Source organism: Eschrichtius robustus, chromosome 2 (assembly GCF_028021215.1).
Source record: "Eschrichtius robustus isolate mEscRob2 chromosome 2, mEscRob2.pri, whole genome shotgun sequence".
Taxonomy (NCBI): domain Eukaryota; kingdom Metazoa; phylum Chordata; class Mammalia; order Artiodactyla; family Eschrichtiidae; genus Eschrichtius; species Eschrichtius robustus.
In genome coordinates this window covers 90,373,930-90,395,125 of record NC_090825.1, presented here as the reverse complement: position 1 = coordinate 90,395,125, position 21,196 = coordinate 90,373,930, and the positions used below count along the sequence as shown (strand labels likewise).

Genomic DNA, 21,196 nt, shown 5'->3' with positions numbered 1-21,196 from the left:
TGAATAGTCTCTAGCCATGCAATCAATGCACAACACATGATTTAAAAAAAACCAAAGTATTGATTGTTTTAAATTAATTAGTCAAGCCATCCACAAGTTTCAGAACATATCTACCTACATATGTATTCAGAATATTTGCAACATGAGGGATGTCAGGCATCCAGCCTCAGACTGCTAGAGCAATTTGAGTAAAGAATTTCATTTATATGGATTCCACTTTTGGGGGAGACTCTACCACAAAGCAGAAAATTGAGTTATTTAGATGAAATATGTACATTTACTGAAGTCTGCACGTCTCAGTCTGTTGTCTTACATTATTTTAGAATAAAGCTTTTTTTGGGATATTCTAACATTCTAAACACCGACTGGTTTCCATTTGCTTTTGTGGATGATTTTTCCCCTGAGTCGGTAGCCTTGTGCAGAGACTTTATCTTACTCCTGCCTTTATTGCCAGCGTCTGTGTTCCTGACATAATGTAAATCAATACACATCTGTGAGACTTAAATAAGCAGTTGACTAGAAACTTAAAACTAAGTTTAAAATTTTAAGCTTAGTTTAAAATTTATATATGAACTTCTGGCTTTCTCTCTTAAGAGTACTCAACATGAAAACTTTCTTTAAGTATAGTCTTGGTGTTATTTTGTATAGTAAATGAGAATTGTAAAATCCTTTGGAATCTCTTTAAGTGTTTCTTTTGAGCATAAAAGAATAAAATATCAGCTAAATTAGTAATTTGAGTACATATCACAGGATGTGTATTTGAATCTTTACTGTTGACAAAAATTCAATGGGAGTACTGTGTCTAAAAATAAAATCAAGTTTCTTTGTACCAGTTACTTTAGCAGATCAGTTAAGTCTATGAAACTTAAGAAAGCACTCTGAGAAAAAAACAAATAGCCCATTTGTTTTCTGATTTTGTAGCCTTTTAAAATAGTTACTTTGCAGACATTGACCACATCCAGCTAGGCAATATTTTGATCCTTAAAGTGAAAATCCGCATTTGAAAATCCGCATTTTAAAACCCAACTTGCTGTTTGATCATTGTTCAGACTTTTCCCCTCTTCCCTCCCCCAGGTGTCAGGGAGAACTAAGTCATATAGGTTTTAGGAAGCACAGTTGTGTCTAATAGTTGTCCCTTAGCAGATACAGGATTTTTGTCACATTGTGGAACTGATGTCATTGAACACAAGGGATCCATGTGAGAATATATTAAGAATTAAGTTCAGATTAACAATATATACTTACAAAAATGTATTTAAGTAAATTTAAGTAAATGTATTTAAGTAATGTATTAAGAACTAAGTTCAGATTAACTATATATACTTACAAAAATGTATTTAAGTAAATATACTTACAAAAATGTATTTAAGTAAATGTATTTAAGTAAATACATACTTACAAAAACGTATTTAAGTATATTAACTATATATACTTACAAAAATGTATTTAAGTAAATATACTTACAAAAATGTGTTTAAGTAAATGTATTTAAGTAAATATATACTTACAAAAACGTATTTAAGTATATTAACTATATATACTTACAAAAATGTATGTAAGTAATGCATTTTGTAAGTAATACTTACAAAAATGTATTTAAGTAAAATGTCATTGAACACAAGGGATCCATGTGAGAATATATTAAGAATTAAGTTCACATTAACTATATCTACTTAGAAAAATGTATTTAAATTGCTCCACTTGGTGTAACATGGCGTAGAAAAAATATGCATTTAAAATTTATTTTCATGTTTATTCAATTCAAAGAACTCTTTCTCAGATATATTTTAATATTTTATTAACAGGAACATTTGCAACTTACTCAGGAAGGATATGAAATTAACCACCTGCTCTGGCACTGTGTTGCTGCCTGGACTTGTGTTCAGAAGAATAGTCCCCAGTTGAATAAGGTGCTTGAACATCTCATCTTTCATAAAGCACAGCTTCAAGAGAAACACTGGTAAGAGGGATCCTATAAATCCAAAGTAACTCATGGAGAAACCTTTGTGTTTAAATGTTAAATAACCTTTGTACTTAAATGTTAATCACACCTTAGTTGACTATGAAAAAAATTTATAATCTCATTTCCAAAGGCAAGGGCAATTTATATATTTTGTATTAGTTCATGTCATCAATAAATTGTTCTTATCTTTTTTTTTTTTTTTGGCTAGATGAGCATGCTTGTATTGCGTTGTTTGTCTTTATTAAAGGAAACTTGCTATTGATAACTTCATTCCCACATTTAAAACATCTTTTATTTTCCAAGTTGTTAAACAACAATGAAGTACAGCTTATTATCCTTGGAGGAAATATACTAAGATTATGTTTCTTTATGCCTTATTTGTAAAGTAGAAGAGAAATGACTGATAAGTGTTAGTTTCCTCCTATACATATGTTAATTTGAAAAGGGAAAAAGAAGTCTTAAATTACTACAAAAGAGGGCATGGGTTAATGGACGAAAGAAGAATTTTAAAGGAGTCATTTCTGAGGAAATGGATCAGAGGATATCCCTTTGCAATATTTGAGGATGATCAGAGATTTGAATTCCTTTTCCATTACTAACAATAACAATAATATGTTGTGCCATAGCAAGTTACAAATTCACATGTTTTTCTTAAAATTAGTTCCAGTTTTTAAGCCTCTGGCAAGCCCACTCTGCACAACCAATTTATATATGTAAATTCTAAGAATCTGGTATATTTCTTCTGGACAAAAGTTGTTTTGCAGTTTCATTTGGATGTTTTGGGGATTCTAGATCAAGTAAAGATTTCTGGAGAATGGCTTAGAGCATGTCTAATTCCCTTGAAATAGCCTATTTTAGAGTCTTGGAAGACTCTAACTTGATTTAAAAATAGCGAATTATATTTCAACATATAAAAGTAAATATTGCATGACTTCGTCAATTTATTTTCAAGGTATTCTAGTAATTACCAAATAAACATGTTTAGATAACTGCTGAGACAGTAAAAGTGGCTGATTAAGAATATCTAATTCTGAAAGTCAAGAAATTGTTTCTTTAACCAATTTTCATTTTTACTGTGTTGCATCAAACTTGATTTAATTTTTCAATTATTTCTCTTTGATAGGTTTTTTTTTTTTAAACTTAGTATTTAATAGATTGAGGGGTTTTAGAGATAATACAAGATTATTCTTACTTTACAAATGAAGAAACTGAGGCCAAGTTTATTAGGCTTACTGGTGACTGGAACCAGATTTCAAGGTCAGCATAGCATTCTTTTGGTACATCATCCCGCTTTCATTCTGGCTTCATTATTAAGGAGGTAACTGCTTAAAGGCGTCTTGTCACTGAATCCTGACTTTTCTTTTTCTGGGAGGACATTGTGGAAATCAAGCATGGGAGGGAAAGTCACTGTTTAGACAATGCTGAATGAACAGAGGAGTAAATGGAAAAAAATGGTGAAACACAGTGACTGTTCATAATAGACTGGAAAAGATAATTGTTTAAAAGAGCACTGCCAAATAGTTTTGATTGTATTTCTTATATTTACTGTTTTTTTCTCTTTTTTTAAAAGTTTTATTTACTGTTTTTTTAAGAAAAGAATTTGACTTTTTTTTTAAAAGATGACTCTAGTAAACAAAAATAACCTGTTGACATTAAAAATTTGTCTTTTTAAGTTAGCAATTTGACTAACTTCTCTATTAGTCAAATTTTCTGTTAGTTATAATGATAACATTATACCAAATATTGAAAAATTAATTTTTCTTTTTAAAAGTATTTATTTATGTGACAGCCTATATAGTTTTCAAGAAGTCATTATTCCAGGCAAAACCAAACAAACTGTGATGTAATTATCAAAGTCAAACCAGAAATACTTTTACACTTATGGGAAAACTTTAATATTGGTCTTGTGTGCTCCTAAGATTAGGTACATGTGAGAAATTTTTAAAATGGACTGAACATATTTAGAATTAAATAGAAAAACTGAGGCTTCAGGCCCTGATAGTAAATTAAGACTTTGTTAGGATTTGCTAGACCAGATAGCCTTAAAATTGTGATAGTTGGTGGAAGATATCTTTGGTTTAGGACCTGAAATTCAATGCCAAGTGACTATTAATAGGAATAATGTAAGCAGTTTCATTTTCCATGCATATCAGTAAAGTACCAGATGATAGAAAAATGATCAGAGGTTTAAAATGCAGAGGGAGACCATTCAACTGATTGATCAAAAGAAATTTCATTAATAGTGGCAAAAAGTGCTTGGGCCAATACTAGTGAGTGGTTTTCATCTGCCCTTCTCCAGTGCTATCCATCAGCAGATAATTCATCATGTATGTCCCTGCCTGACTTCTTATAACCCCCTTTATAAAGATCATACAACACAAAAGGAAAGAAACAGAAGCCAGTGGTTTCAGCAGAGGCTGGAAAAGAATAGGCCCAGGATCCATGAAAAGACTCCAGGAAAGACTCACAGAATTAGAGCAACCTCTGCTTGATGAGAGACAGGGAATAAACTGAGGAAAGGAAATGTACTAATTACAATAAATTATAAAATAGGGTGAAGAAGTAGAGAAAATGAGAATACACGAGCCACTCCCAGTGTCACGCACCAGCCTTTATCTTGGAAGTTTAGCTGCCTTGTGCCGCAGATAAGCAGCTTGTGTAAGGCAGATTTCCATTTAATATGGTTAAATTTTATATGATGCTTCATACTCTCAATGCTCCACCCTGTGGTTTGGCCTTTTACAAACTGCCCCATTTGCTCTGGGGAGATAGGTCAAGCCACCGCAAAAAGCTTTCTAATTGAACGTGAAAATAATGAATTGTGTTAATAATTGAATTATTAGCCAATGCGACTGCTGAGAAATGCAGCATAGCATTTCAGGAGAGCAGTATAACATATAAAATTATATCTCCCAAAGCAAAATAGCCGATTTAATCGCTCCATGAATGTATTCCAAAAAGGCTTGGCAATTTAACATTATACCGACATTGCAAGTGTTTTCCAGACATACAGTGTTTGTGTTTGCATCAAAATAAATTGAACAAAGAATCCGCTGCTTTGTATGGGCAGCAAGGCCTTTACTTCTGGACACATCACTGCCTCTGCAATATCTATCTCCCTGAACCCCAGTAATTATAATGTCGTGTGATAGTCTAACCAAAACCCTTCAGACCAAAGTTTTCATCAATAATTCCTCTTCATGAGCTGAGATGTCAGTGAGGGTCCTCAGTCTTCTGATTCATTTCCTAGATTTCTTATTGACCCTTCAATCCTCTGGGCTAAATGTAAACATTTAGTCGGTATCAAGGGTAAATATATAATTTATGCTTTGCTACCTTACGGTGCAGTGAAAAAAGCATTCAGCTTCAAATCAGAAGGCCTGAGTTTTAGTCTTATCTCTTGCTACCTGTCTAATTTTTTTTTTAATTAATTAATTTATTTTTGGCTGCATTGGGTTTTCGTTGCTGCACACAGGCTTTCTCTAGTTGCGGCGAGTGGGGGCTACTCTTCGATGTGGTGTGCGGGCTTCTCATTGTGTTGACTTCTCTTTGTTGCAGAGCACGGGCTCTAGGCACGTGGGCTTCAGTAGTTGTGGTATGCGGGCTCAGTAGTTGTAGCTCACAGGCTCTAGAGCGCAGGCTCAGTAGTTGTGGTGCACGGGCTTAGTTGCTCCGTGGCATGTGGGATCTTCCCGGACCAGGGCTTGAACCCTCGTCCCCTGCATTGGCAGGCGGATTCTTAACCACTGCGCCACCAGGGAAGTCCCTACCTGTCTATAATTTTGATTGAGTCACATAACCCCTATGAACAGGGTCTGCTCAGCAGTTAAATAGAGGTAATAACCATCTCAAAGAGCTTTTGGGAGATTTAAATAAGGTAAGTAATATGAAAACACCTTTTAAACTCTGAATCTCCCCTAATACTTCATTTCCTGCTAGTTCAGATCTGAATGAATTTTTTTCGTAAACTCCTACCTACTGAATTTCTGTCTCAGTACCTGACACATGTCCTCTCCTTAAGTTAACCAACTTGGACACCTTGACTACCGTTCAGAGCAGTTCCCCTGCTCTCCACTCCCACTGTCCCCACCTTGGGTTGGGACCTTATTGTCTCATGACTTTTGTAGCTTATTAACTGGTCTCTTGGCCTTATGTTTTCTCTTCAGTAATCTGTCATACTCTGCTGCCAGGGTTGCAACATAAATGTGATTATACCATTCTCCATCTTAAAATTATTTAATAAGACCTGTTTTTACATGACACAGGGGTTGCAACTCCAATCAGGGTCTCTTAACTTGCCATGATTAAAAACAAACAAACAAACAAAAAAACAAGAGCAAAAACAAAGACTGAAAGAAGGATCCTGCTACTGGGATTAATTACCACCAACTAGCCACACAGGCAGACCAAGTGCCTGAGCGGCTGGATAGAAGAAGGCAATCAGTGAGCACCTAGGCCTTCTAAGATGAAACAGCCATCATGGCTTGTCGACACTCCATCCCTTCATTCTCCCCCACTACCTTCCCTGGTGCGCCAGGAAAGTTCTGTGTGTAGGAGGAAGAACCCTTTTAGCAGACAGGTTAAAGACTAGATTTTCATGTAGCCCATCTCTTCTGAATATCAGAAATCAGGCAATGGCAAGAGAAACATATTCTTTAAACTAGTTTTCCTAAATGGTCAAAATCAGGAAAGAAATTCTGTCTGCTTTCTTCTCCATGTGCGGTGAAGATTGAGACTAATTTATTTGTACTAATTCTCCCCTCCCTAGCCTGTTAATGTAATCTTGAGTTTCTGATAACATTATAGTTAAATCATTACTTAAAATGTTCATTCTTCTCCTTAAAGACATTATAGTTAAATCATTACTTAAAATGTTCATTCTTCTCCTTAAAGAATGGTTTATATATTTATTTAATTTTGGGATCATATTTATAAAATAATTTTGACTTATTAAAATGTATCTATTTTTCCCACTCACTGTCATCCATTTAACACTAGGATTTTCCATTCTTAAGCTGTTAAATACTATTCCTTTCTTGGCTGGCTTGAGTACATTTCTAAGCATGGACATAGGTGACCTATTTCATTAGGCAAGCCCTTGATTACATATGACCCTTGGCTGAATATAACATTTGTCACCATTTTTCCCCCTAAAAAGTTTAAGTACATTTTGTCTGGAAATAGGCTTCTATGCTCACAGATTTTTAATTCCCCTCTTTAAATCTCTAAATATTGCTATGCTGTTTCCTACCTTTTAGTTATTATGAGATGTTCAAAGCCAGTCTGCCCCCTTTTTATCTGTTTTATTTTCAATCCAGAATTTTTTAGGAACACCTTTGTGATTTGGTAGCTAGGAGATAGATGCTTCCTCTTATGTCTCACTGACCGTCTTAGGAAGCTGCTGGGGCAAATCCTCTGCTTTACTTAGAGAGAAGCCCCCAGTGTGTGAAGCTGTGCACAAATGCTGTGGCTACTGGGCCACATTTCATGCAGGATTTCCATTGATTGCTCATGGTTCACGTGTTCCCAACTCCTGCCTCTCTGTGCTTAGGGTTTTTCTTACATGGTGGTGGAAAATCCATATATGCCTGCATTACATTTTAAATCAAACTTTGGGCTTCTTGGCATTGGAAAAGTTTGCCTTCATTTAGATTACATTTTCTTCATAGTTTTAAAACCCTTAAAATTTCTTTCTTTTTTTTGTGGTACTATGGGTTTATTTTTCTTTATTTTATGTTTGGTTGTTTCAAAAGGAATTAGATAGTAATGGATCTCACTTTGCCAGTGGTTGTCTTCCTCTAAATTATTGAAGAATTGTTCAAGTTTGTTCCCTTCCAAGTGTCATTTTTTTGCAGTCAACTTCCTTCGTTATGAATTTGAATTAGATTTCTGTAATTTTAATTTCCTGCACCCTCTTGTTTTCTTATTATACCACCTTTCATCTCAGTATCAAGGCTTTTGTTTGTTGTTTGTTCTTCCTGGGCTTTATTAAAGATGCTTAAGAGTCTTGTAAAAATGTCTTCTGGCTCCTGGAAGAAATTACTTTCAGAGGTATGATCTTCTCTTAGTATTCAGACTGATATTCTCTTTAGCCCTTGCTATAATATATTTTTCATTGGTCTCATGTAGGGCCCCCTCCTCCATTTTCTATTGCACTTACCTCAGAACTAGGGAAAATTTATATAAACTTGTCATTTTTAAAATAAGAGGTTTGTGTTCATAGCATACATTACAGAGGTTAAAAGCTACAACACTCCACATGCAGTATCATAGGGAACTTCCTGCATTCTCCCTATTCTTTTCTATTTATCTTGTGAGGAGAAAATGCACTCCAGCATTCCCATTACAGCACTCCTCCTCCCCACCCCGTGGCCCCTTTTCCTACACACGTATCCCCACAAGCACTGTTTTCTATCCTTTTGTCATCTGGAAGTTGCTATCTCTGAATAAGTATGGAGAGATGAGGATAAAAAGCACAGAGATAATACTCTGGCTCCTTAAAAATTCAGTACCTCAAAGTTAAGGATTGGCTCTACTTTACTTAATTCTATGAAAAACATGGTAGACAGTAGAGATAATTTTTTCTTTACTTTTTTTCTTTTAACCTTCTTTTGGGAAACAAGGCTGCTGTGTTTCTTGAAGTGGCATGTGGCTACTCCTTCTTGCTGTTCTTAATCCAGCTCTATCAATTCTCTGGTTTATATCTTACAGGAAATTCCCTGTAAGATAGTGACATCTGTTTCATTCTCAGTCTTCGGGATTGTGTGGATTTTTGACATTGTCAGTGTTTTCCAAAATATCTATCGAAAGTTTCAAGTAATCCTATGTAAGAGTTGCAACTTGGAGACATTTTAATTCTATCTTTTAAAATAATAATTTGGTCATAGAGGAAACAGATATAGAGGAGTAAGGAGAACCTAGGAAAACTGTTCTGAATGCTGATGTTTCTAACCTTTTTATAAGGTGGTGTGCAGACAGATATCTTTTTATGAAGCCCCTGGTTATTATACGTTAGTTCATTTATATAAGTAGAGAAGGAACGCTGGACCACAGTCAGGATAGCTGAAGTCCAGTCCAGGTCTGGTACTGTTTAGCTGTGTGCAGTGATTCACATTAATTTTAAAAGCTAACACAACATTGTTCCCTTTTCTCCACACCCTTTCCAGCATTTATTGTTTGTAGATATTTTGATGATGGCCATTCTGACCGGTGTGAGGTGATGCCTCATTGTAGTTTTGATTTGCATTTCTCTAATGATTAGTGATGTTGAGCATCTTTTCATGTGTTTGTCGGCAACCTCTATGTCTTCTTTGGAGAAATGTCTATTTAGGTCTTCTGCCCATTTTTGGATTGGGTTGTTTGGTTTTTCTGATGTTGAGCTGTATGAGCTCCTTGTATATTTTGGAGGTTAATCCTTTGTCAGTTGCTTCATTTGCAATATTTTCTCCCATTCTGAGGGTTGTCTTTTCGTCTTGGAAATGCTTCACCAGAAACACTGTTTCAATCAATGCTGCTGACTGCAAATTTTCTATACGGGAAAATGCCTTTGACAAAAATAGAATAAAAGCACCAATACTTATAAATTGAAGTTTGTTAAAAATCAAAACTGAAAATCAATGCATGTAAAAAGAAGTTTTCAAATTGAATTAGGTTAGTAATTTAGATACAGTGTTAGCTTCTTTACACTGTAAAGATGTATTTTGGAAATTCTTCAGTCTGTATTTTAGTGAAAGTGCCCTAGGTTAGGTACAGTTTCCAGACTTAAAGGGGAACAGAAGAAACAAAACCTTATGACTATGAGGTATATTCATGATAAAGAAGTTTTGTGAACTCTGAGACTGTCCTCTCCTTTACCTTATCATGAAACCTCTGCAATGAATACTCTGGGGAAGGACTCACCTTTGTTCATCTTGGAAAGCATCTAGACCTTTTCCTTCAGTCATCATAGATCAAAAAAAAAAAAAAAAGTTACTGAACTCATATCCATTGACCTTGAAATAATAGTATTTTTGTAATTCAGTTCAGTTCAGCCTTTTGAACCCAGTCATTTTATATAGAGTATTTCATTTAAATCTCATAGTCTCTGAAAAGTAGGTTTTGCTATATTTACTTTATAGATGAGTAGATTACGATTCAGCTAAGGTATGAACATTGCCCTTTGCCATATATCTAGTTAGTGGCAGAGCTAAGATTCCATCTCTGATTTTTCAACTCTAAATTTCATGCTTGTACATATGTTTAAATGTATCAGCTAGGTTTTAGTTCATCTGAATGTAACAGTAACCTGACTGCAGTTGCATACCAAATAGGGCTTTATTTATTGCACATAACAAACAGTGCATTACTGATGCAGATGCTTAAGGGAATCCTCAAGATCCAGGCTTCTTCTAGCTTCCTTTTATTCCATTCTTAGTAAGTGACTTTTATCCTCATTGTTTCAGGTTGGCTGCTCTACCTTCTGGTATCATGTATGAATTTCAAGCAGGAGGAAAAGGATGAGCAAAGGAGAAAAAAGCACCTGTTATTTAAATTGAAAAATAATAGCTTATATGGAAGGCTTTCATAATATACTTTCATTTGTATCTCATTGACCAAATCTGAATGTAAGACCATTCCAAAGGAGTCCAGGGAGTCATTTTTTAAAATTAAGTTTCTTGTGGTATAATTTACATATAATAAAATTCAAACGTTTTATGTATACAGATCTATGAACTTTGACAAATGGCGTACACCTGTGTAATCACTCTCCCAGTCTAGATGTAGAATGTTTCCATCTTGAGGAAGCAACATTAACTGAGCGCTCTGCCATTTTGAACAAAATTGAGGTTTAGTTTCAAAGGAAGGAGACAAATGATATTAGGTGGGCAATAGGCAACATTGTAATACTAAGGTTAAATATTAATGTACTTAGATAATGGCTTAGAAAAGCAAAATTGAAAAACAGGAAATACCCATAGGTGGGAGAAGACTTCAGTTATTAGTTAACCTAGCTTAAAACATGAACTTGGACAAATCTCCCAGATCTATTTAAGTCTCAATTTTCTAATATTTAAAAAAAAGATTTTAAAAAGTTCTTAAATGTCAAAAATTGTGGTTCAGATCAAAGGAGGTATTTGTGCGAAAGCACATTGAGATCTGTAAAGCTCCATTCAAATGTAAAGAATTGTCTTTATTTCTGTGGTTAGAGGTGTTTCCTTTTGAAAATGATCATGAACTTGACTGACTTGAAATATCACAGTTGTGAAATTCAAATACAATTGTAGAATATATTAACTTTTTAACTGATTAATGGCTTATAAATCAAGGCAATATGTAGCTCTAGGCAGAGGCAATTTTATATTTGCATTATTATTAGCTCTCTTTCAAACTATGTCTCTTTCAATTGGGTAACAATAGCATTAAATGTATAATTTCCTGAAACTGTTAGAATATATGTACACTTATGGCTAACAAATTCTTATATGATTTCCCAGTTATATAATATTTTGAATCTTGACAGTTTTCCATTTAATGTGAAATATAAATTTTATTCTGAGAAATTGCATTTTTTGTAAAAATCAAATAACACTGAACTTTTAGAGTATTTAGGAAGACCACTTTTTTATTCTCTCTTTTGAGAAGAAAACGCTCTCTTGAAATTCACCCCTTGGAATCAGTTGTAAAAGGTTAAATCAAAACCTATTGTGAGATTTGGGGGACACTCTAGAACCAGAGGCCTTGATTGCTTGTTATACAGGACCTGTGAAGAAATGTGATCATTTGTAATATTTATTACTCTCTGAGTTTTGTCAGAACACTACTGTGAACTCAACATCTTGCCCGATGTGGCCCTTTCCTATAAGCTTTTATCATAACTAGTGGCAAACAATACTAGTCTTTGTTGAAAATAAATGTATCTAGAAATCCAGGATAGTCATTTCTTCTGGCCTATTACCTTTTTCATTAAAAAATTATTTATTATTATTTTAAACGAAAGTCTTTGTTGTTTTGTTCATAAAATTTCCAGGTTGGATTCAGCACTGGCTTTGTTGGTCCTTGGGGAGGCTGCCAAATTACACATAGCCTGTTTGAAAGCTTTCATGGACCTAATGAGAGATTTTCTTTTAAGCATTATGTCTGTTCAGAATCAGGTAACAGTATATTGTTAATTTAGGTGTGCAAAAAGACATAAATTGAAACAAATTTTACTTTTGTCACTATTTTAACTGTATATCATTTAGGATTTATAATGAGCATGACTTTGTAATAATAATTTTAATTAAATGTAAAGGTAAATGCATATTTACCATATATCCCAGTATAAATAGATATAGATGTAGACAGAGATCCAGAAATAGATTATACTCACATGCAGACATGCACTCACACAAGAGGGATTTTTAATTGTATTAACAAACTTCAGATCATATAGTCATATATGGTTTAGTTTCCTATTTAAAAATTTTTTGTTGTCTTTACATATTATTAAATTTACATTTTAGTGAGGATGAGATAACCATTTCTCTGTTGTTGAGCTTTGAGCTTATTTCTAATTCACAGTTAATTACATTATTCACAGTTAATTACAAATAATGTTGAACTGGTATTCTCATCCAAAAATCTTTATCTGCATTTATGACTATTTCTTTAGAATAGGTTTATAGAATTAAATTACTGAGTGATAGACTATGAACTTTCTTTTAACGTTCTCAGGATGGCTGTCCAGATTCCTCTCCAGAAGACATAACTTTCTTGCTTTACTATGAAAAAATGTATAAGAGTGCACACACAAGAATTGAGCTATATAAAAAAAAGATTCTTTTGCAATATAAAATGGAAAATAGTATCTCATTGGGTTAATTTATGTTCCAGTGACTACTAAGGAAATTGAAAAGTTGATGTTCTGTATATACTTTTTAGCTATTCTTATTCGTTTTATGCAATCTACCCATGGAAAGCTTGTTTTTAATGAGTGCATTTTAGAAATATTAGTTGATTATGGTCTTTTAACAACTCTATAAAATTTGGAGACATTTCTTATAAGTACGGTATATAGTTCTTCATTATGGCAGAGCGTACTTTGATTGTCTAATAGCTATTTTCTCATTTTAGGAAGAAAACTGCAAGGTCGATGATTTTTCCTGGGCCTGGAATGTAGTCTACATATACATAACAATTCTTGCAGAAATCTGCTTGTATGCGGCCAATTCTGATTTGCGAAAAACTGCTTTAATTGGTTTCTGCGACTGTAAAAGTTCACAAAAAGATATTTTACCCACGGACAAATCAGAAGAAATGCCAGAATTGAGGGAAACAAGTATTTTAGGTCTTTTGGAATATTTCTCTTCAAAAATGTCAGATAATTGTAAGTAAATTATTTTTCAACTTGATGAGAAATATTTTTAAGATGTCCCTGTCTGTATATAATAATAAGCATTTTACAAAAAGTTAACATTTTGAAGTGGGAGGTAATTTTAAATTCACTAGGATTTCCTACAAATTTGGGAAGTCTATTTTATAACATGGAAATTTTTGATCAATAATTTAAAAACAACTGAAATGTAAACTAGAGTTTGTTGATGTATGATTCAAATTATATTCTTTGGAAACAAGAGATGACCTTAGGAAAACTTATGGAATGTATATAAAGTTTGTTTTATTCTTTTCCCCATAAGGCCTTCTCATCCATCGTCTCCATTTTCATCTACTGTTTCTCTTGTTCTCCCCACAACCCAAGAGCATTTCTCTTTAATCACTCAGATATTATAGTACATTCTTCGCATCTCGCATCTTATACTCCATCAGAATGTACCTGTCTTGTGTCTCAAGACTAAAGGTCATTTTCCTACTATTGTTTATGGGGGGACTATTAGAATAAAATACTTTTGTTTTGAAAAGGGCACTATAGGGACAAAATTAATTCAAACGTGTCCTTTAAGGTTAACTAGAACTCTTCTTTATGAATATCATGTAGTCTATTATGTTGTTATAGTCTCTTATGTGTATGACTCTCACTTCCATTAAGTTATGAGATAATTGAGATTGGAGAATCATGTCTGAATTATATTTGTATTAACCCAGTATCTACCATATTATTTAGCACACAGTAGGTGGGCGATGATGATAGTGGGGTTATTATGTAGTTAAACAAATCACTGAAATTCAAACATGATAGCAAGATTATTTGAAAGTGTGGAAGGAGGCAAGATATTGCCTTTCCTTAGAACTGTAATTCACTGATTTGGGATAAATTATGCTTGAAGATAATTTTAAATAGTAAGACTTTAGTAGCAGATATTAATTTCATTCTCAAAAACTTGCATGCTATTTTAATATTACTTTCAATATATAGTTTTGGTTTAAACAATAGATTGGAACTTATCATTTCGAAGTGCAATTTGCTTGACCTTTGCCCACTTTTCAAGAAGATTATGTTTATTTTTTATTAGTGCCAATTTAAAATAAATTTTTAGTCATTAGCAGATAAATTGTATTTCTCCCATGTTTATAGTATTGATAAAGTGAAGAGGTATTGCGTCTCTTGCTTTTCACACTTTTTAAAGTATTCAGAATTGTCAGAAGTCTTCCTGTATAGCAGCTCAACATATGATTTTTAACCTGCCACTAAACAGATTCATATAAAAATTGGGGGCCTTCAGTTATTTGGCCTAGCTGTGTAGAATTAGTTCTTTCTGAAAGAAGACAGAAAGAAGACTGCTTTCTTCAGTGATGGGTCCAGAAGATTATCCTCCATGTGGAGAATCTTTCCTCCTAGAAGCCTCTTGGCCTCCCTCTGGCCATGATCCCTGATCTCTGGTAAAACCTCACAATGATAGGGTTTCATGTTTCTGTGGACACTCGAATATTTTTTCCTTCTCAACAGTCTGATTTTTTTTTTTCCAGCCAGTTGATGATTTCAGTGCATTTATTTGCTCATTGTTGATCTTTCTTTGAAGTTTCTTATCTTCTCCTGAAGACTTTATTTATTTTTTAACATCTTTACTGGAGTATAATTGCTTTACAATGTTGTGTTAGTTTCTGCTGTATAACAAAGTGAATCAGCTATTTGTATACATATATCCTCATATCCCTTTCCTCTTGCGTCTCCCTCCCACCCTCCCTATCCCATGGATGCTTTCCCTGATGTTTTTCTTATGCTTATACTTGAACTTAGCAATCAAATAGTTAAACAGTATTTTATCAATGTTTTCTCAACCCAAGTGGGAAAAGTGATGTTTCTAGCTGTGGAATACCTTTAAAGATTTGATCTGCAGTAAAGAGGAGGGACGTATCAAAGTTGTTTCCTCTACAGTCAAAAGTCAATACATTTTCTTTGACATTAGCTTCTTGTACAAGCCATAAATAATGCTAGTGGCATTTGCCTCATTAATAATTCTGAGTATTTTGAAACTCTCAATACTTAAAGCATCATTGTGATTTCTTGTGGGGAATGTTTAAAGTAAGTTGATTATCCAATGATTGTTTTGCTAAAGATGTCTCAAGAGTGTGAGAAAATTCTGCAATTTTCTTCATCTCTGTCAGAATCAGAGAAGGTACCTCTACTGGACATAAGCTTTGGTCTCTTCTTCATGTTCATAAAGGATTTTTGGCCTTCCTGTATCAGTCACTACCATGAAAAGCCATTACTTTACATGACTATACACATGCATAGTCAAATATTTCACCAAATGATAGGGCTTAAAATTTTTGTTGATGCGATTCATTATAACTTGATTCTTTGTAGCATCACTGATTGATTTTCCCACACACGGGAAATGACTTTGTCTGGGTTGTCCCGTATGCCTGATCATTGATAATGATCACCACTTCTATCAGACCACTGAAAACAGATGGCTTCAAAAGTAGTGTCATCTGTGCAGGCCTTGTCAGCGTGATTACTGGAGAGGATAGGTCCATCTTTTTGGAAAGTGACACAAAGAACCTGGAGTGCTTCTTTATTTAATTGAAAATAATTCTTTTTCCTCATAATTTTACCCTTCAAGTAAGTCAAATTTTCATTTAGACTGAAAGAACCAATTCTGGAGTCACACAGATTTGTATTTTGCATCTCAAAATCCTAGGTCAAATTATTTAATCTTGCTGACTTGATTTCTTTACCTGATAATTAAGATAAAAATACTATTCATATCATGGGACTTTTTGTGAGAAAAAACTATGGAAACATACACACTTGACATAGTGCCTCATGAATAGTAAAGGTCCAATAAATATTAATAGATGTTATGGTTGCTAATGTAATTAATATTGTTATAATGAGAGAGACCTCAGTGAGGAAGGGTTGTTTTCTAACACTTATACCTATGTACACTTTGTATCCTGGGGAATCCTATTTTATTTACATACAAAGATATAAATGAAAAACTGAAAAACACTTAAGAATGGTAACAATAGCCTTTACATGAATGAATCAAGCAGTGTTCTTATAGACCATTTTTATATAAAGCCCTTAATATAAAGAAACTCTTAAATCATAGTTTTGTGAAGGCAATGTTATAGGAAACTAAAGTAATAATTTCCATGAAGATAATTTCCTGGCGATCTTATTTGATGTAGGAGCAGAACCTGAAGCATTTAGATGAATAGATGGCTACCTTAGCATGTACCTTTTTCATTCTAAGGTTTTTTGTCAGACACACTTTTCATAGAGTCAGATGTCTATTAATTCTAGAGTGAGGGCTCTGGCCACTGATGGAAGTGTTGAGTTTTGGTGTTTTGGGTTGAATAGGAATTTCTATATATGCTTATAAATACCAACTATGCATTTAGCATCTGGTTGAAACTCAAAGTGTCTGACCTGTAGCATTGCCTTCGTGGAGGACCATCCTATGCACCTACTGCTATGGACTGAACTCTGCCCCTCAAGCCTCAAAATTCATATGTTTGAAACCATAACCCCCAAATGTAACTGTATTTGGAGGCAGAGCCTACAAGGAGGTAATTAAATGCGGTCATGGCGGTGGGGCCCTGATATGATGGAATTAGTGTCCTTGTAAGAAAGACATCAGAGAGCTCACTCTCCACTGTGTAGGGCACAGTGAGAAGGCAGCCATCCCAAAGCCAGGAAGAGAGCCCTCACCATATACACAATCAGACAGCACCTTAATCTTAGACATCCCAGCCTCCAAAACAGTGAGAAAATAAATTTCTGTTGTTTAAGACCTCCAGTCTATGGTACTTTGTTATGGCAGCCCGAGCCGACTAATACACCTCTCAGTGGTGCTGAGCTGTAGGCAGGTTTGAATATACTCAGGTGCCTAAGTAAATCGTTATCGGAAAAAAGGCTTTGCAGCATATACCTAGAAAAGACAATTTTGAACTGGAAAACTATGAGGGAAGGTGATAAAAATTAATTAAACACAGAATTTTTGCCTGATCTCTGTTGAAATTATGATTTTGAGACAGATTTTGTCCTGATGGGTGACAGAGGATAATAGTAATTAATATTAACACTTACTATGTGTCAGGCACTATTCTAGGCATGTAACATGCATCACCTAACTTATTAATCATTACAACAAGACTACATTGTAGATATTCATATTATCCCCATTTGATAGATGAGAAAACTGAGGCACTAAGCATTTATTTGTCCAAGGAAATTGAGTTAGTAAATGGTACGTGAGACTTAACATAGGCAGTTTGGCTTCAGAGTCTGCACTAATAACTACCTCATTGTGCTGTGCTAACTAGGTTATTTGACCTTTTGAGTGAAATTTAAAAAAACACTGTCCATTTGCATGTTGAAGAATATGAAAAAAGATGACTGAGAAATTCTCTCTGACAGTCTTTGTCCTACAGCGATTCTTACAAAAGCATTTTAGACTCTGTGTTACGTGGGTCTTTATTTCCAACATAAATTCCTGGGACTTGTTCTAGAACTTTGGATCGAAAATCCTAAAAGTGGAGTCCAGGAATCTGTATTATTAAACCACTTCTGACACTATATTTTGAGAAAACATAGCCTATAAATTTCGCTGTAAACAAGGTGGTAAAATGTTGTCCTCATCAGAGGAAAAGGCGTTTCCTACTTGTTACAGACCTTTATGTATCCAGCCAGTTAGTCTTTACAGCAGATGAGATATATATATATATCATTACAAAGAGGGAAGCCCAGCTTTGTGTTGTACACTATATTTGAAGTGCTATCTTCTGTGTTCCTACTTTGGTTTTCATAGTGATAAAGCAATAGTTTTTAACAGGACTTAACTATCTGAAATCTGTGCTGTGAAAATAAAACTTGAAAATGGTCTATTTGGTGAGAAACCAGCAGACACTGATTTAGTGTGTCTCGTATAAGAAATAGACAATGAATGGCAGAACCCAAAATATCACAGAATAGTAAAAATCTTGTCAGTCATGTAGTTCTCATCCAGTGCACAAATCTCTTCTAGACCATTTGCAAATAGCGCACAGCCAGCAGAGATATGGAACTCCCTATTTCCCAAAGCAGGTCATTCCACTTTCGAACACTGTGAAAGACTCCTCCTTATATTATAATGAAATCTGTCTTCCCCATTTTCCAAACTTTTGCTTGAATTTTGCCTCCCAGAAGCAATCACAAAAAGTCTATTCCATTTCCCACGTGCAAGCCCTTCAGATATTTGAAGATAATTGCTTTGGTTCTTTTACTTCACCTCTTCACTCTACCATCATCGCCCATCTCTTTGCTTACTGCCAAGTTCCTATGGTAACTTTTTGTAATGAATGAAAAACATATTTTCAATATGGTTTATAGTTAAGTTTGCTAGAAGGTTGTAGTGTTGTTAAATTTGTCTGAATTTGTAGTAATTTATCCCAGTGTTATAGTATGATGTGAAGACGGGTGGGAGCCAAGTATTTTTCCATTCACTGTCGTCTATGAATGGAAAAAGTAAATATGACATTTTTCCTATCATTTTGTTGAGAATTATTTTCTTAAGCTGGTTCTACAATGACGGTAGTGAATGAAATACGTGTCATGGTTGTAAAATAACCTTGTATGTTTCATTTTAACTTAGGAAAAAACATTAGCACAGAGTAATATTTCCTTTTTAAAAAGCAAATGAAAGTTAATTGGAATCTTAGAACCAATTGAAACTTTTAATGATACTCTATTAAATCTTCAGTATACCTCTTACCTTGGTGAAGGTTATTCATAAAAATATTCAGTAATAAGGTTTTGTTTTTATACATGGAAAGTATTTAACTGCTTTAATAATCCATGTACACGTTAGCCATAGAATTCAGGCAATCCTTATGATTCACAATTCTGTGTGTTGATAAGTCTAAAAGTATAGTACTGATTATATTATATATACGTAAGGCCGTTAAACAAATGTATCTTATCTATTTGTCTTTTTCTTCTTTTTAAATTTATTTTATTGTGGGGAAAGCTCTTAACATGAGACCTATCTTAAAATTTTACGTGTACAATGTGTTATTGTTGACTATAGGTACAGTGCTGTACACCAGATCTCTGGAGCTTATTCCCCTTGCTTGACTGAAACTTTATGCCTGTTGATTGGTAACTCTCCATTTCTCCTTTCCCTTGCCTCCTGGAAACCACAATTTCACTCTTTGATTTTATGAATATGACTATTTTAGGTACCTCATGTAAGTGAAATCATGCAGTATTTGTCTTTCTGTGACTGACCTACTTTGCTTCGTGTAATGTCCCCAAGGTTCATATGTGTTGTTACATATGGCAAAACTTCCTTCACTTTTAAGGCTGAATAGTATTCCATTGCAGGAATATACCACATTTTCTTTGTTCACTCATCTCTTGATGGACATTTAGGTTGTTTCTGTCTCTTGGTTATTGTGAGCAGTGCTGCACTGAACATAAGAGCTAATATTGCTTTGAAATCCTTCCCTTTGGATATATAGCCACAAGTGGGATTGCTGGATCACATGGTAATTCTATTTTTATCTTTTTGAGGAACTTTCAAACTGTTTTACGTAGTACCTGCATTATGTTGCATTTCCACCAGCAATGTGCAAGGGTTCCAGTTTCTCACCATCTTAGTGAATACTTGCTGTATTTACTTTTTTTGGATAATGGCCATCCTGACAGGTGTGAGGTAGTATCTCATTGTGGTTTTGATTTGCATTTCCTTGATGATTCCCGACATTGAACATTTTTTTCGTTTACCTGTTGACCGTTTGTACATCTTTTCAAGTCCTTTGTTCATGCATTGTTTTCCTGACCTTGGTGAGCATCTTTATGAAAGTTATTCTCAGTTCTCTGTCAGGTAAATCATATAGTGCTGTCTCATTAGTGTTTGTTTCTGAAGATTTTTCTTGATCTTTTGTTTGGAACATCTTTGCCTGATTGTTCAGTGAAGAGATATATTACCAAGAATTCCTGTTTTCCTTTGACTCTTAATGCAGTTTTGACTGTCTTTATGTGATCAACATAGTTATTAATTTTATTATCATGTAAAAATTATCAGAAATTCTGCAAGTCTTTCAAATGAAATTATATTTTTCTAAAATGTAATGGTGTTCAGGCACTTAAGAAAGGTTGTTATGCAACTTAATGAGAATATCCAATAAATGTAGCTTTTGATATCAATTCATTTGGTAAAGATTTGTAATTTTAAGAAGGTTTAGGCTGCAAGTCACAGAAGACCCAAATCAAGATGGCTTTTAAATATCTTTGTTTTATTCTTCTGGAGAGTTGTAAATGTTACATAACTTCCTCCAGGGTGCCATGCCTCATCAGTTTATAGATTTCAGGTTTATTTATAGTAATCCTTTAGCCAGGGCTGTCCTAAGAGCACTCTAGATAAAGTCTCTTCCTCCTAGTAAATGTAACTAGTCTATTTATCTGAAGATCCCATTGACAAAGAGATTAACCTGGGTCACATGCCTTATTTTTTCTCCCAAAGATGCCTTCCAGTAAAGGGGGTGAGTGGATCATAAGCCATCTGTTCAACTCATACTTCCTTACAAGGGATACAGGGTTTAGGGTTGGTTAATTTAGTGGCTCAAAAACAAGACTGAAGGCCCAGGTTCTTTCCAACTTTCTTTTGTACCTCTCTAATTTACCAAATTGTAGCTTGTATTTTTAATAATAGTTATATAGTTCTTTGTTAGGAGTAGATTCGGCTACATGTAATAAAAAATACATTAGATAAAACAAAATAAAATTTTACTTCTCTCCTACATAAAATAAATCCAGAAATAGGCAGTCTAAGGATGATTTGAGGGTTTAAGAAGTTCTCAGGCAGGTTCACTTTTTTCTGCTGAGTG

At 34.2% G+C, this 21,196-nt stretch overlaps 1 protein-coding gene across 1 annotated transcript in view; it reads left to right on the top strand.

Annotated features, from left to right (window-relative positions):
- TMEM232 (transmembrane protein 232) overlaps positions 1-21,196 on the top strand; it is a 275,976-nt gene that overhangs the window by 50,640 nt on the left and 204,140 nt on the right. Inside the window, exons 8-10 of the mRNA XM_068534862.1 lie at positions 1,827-1,960; positions 11,970-12,093; positions 13,055-13,307. Of these exons, the coding sequence (XP_068390963.1) occupies positions 1,827-1,960; positions 11,970-12,093; positions 13,055-13,307 (511 nt within the window). The remainder of the gene's footprint in view (positions 1-1,826; positions 1,961-11,969; positions 12,094-13,054; positions 13,308-21,196) is intronic.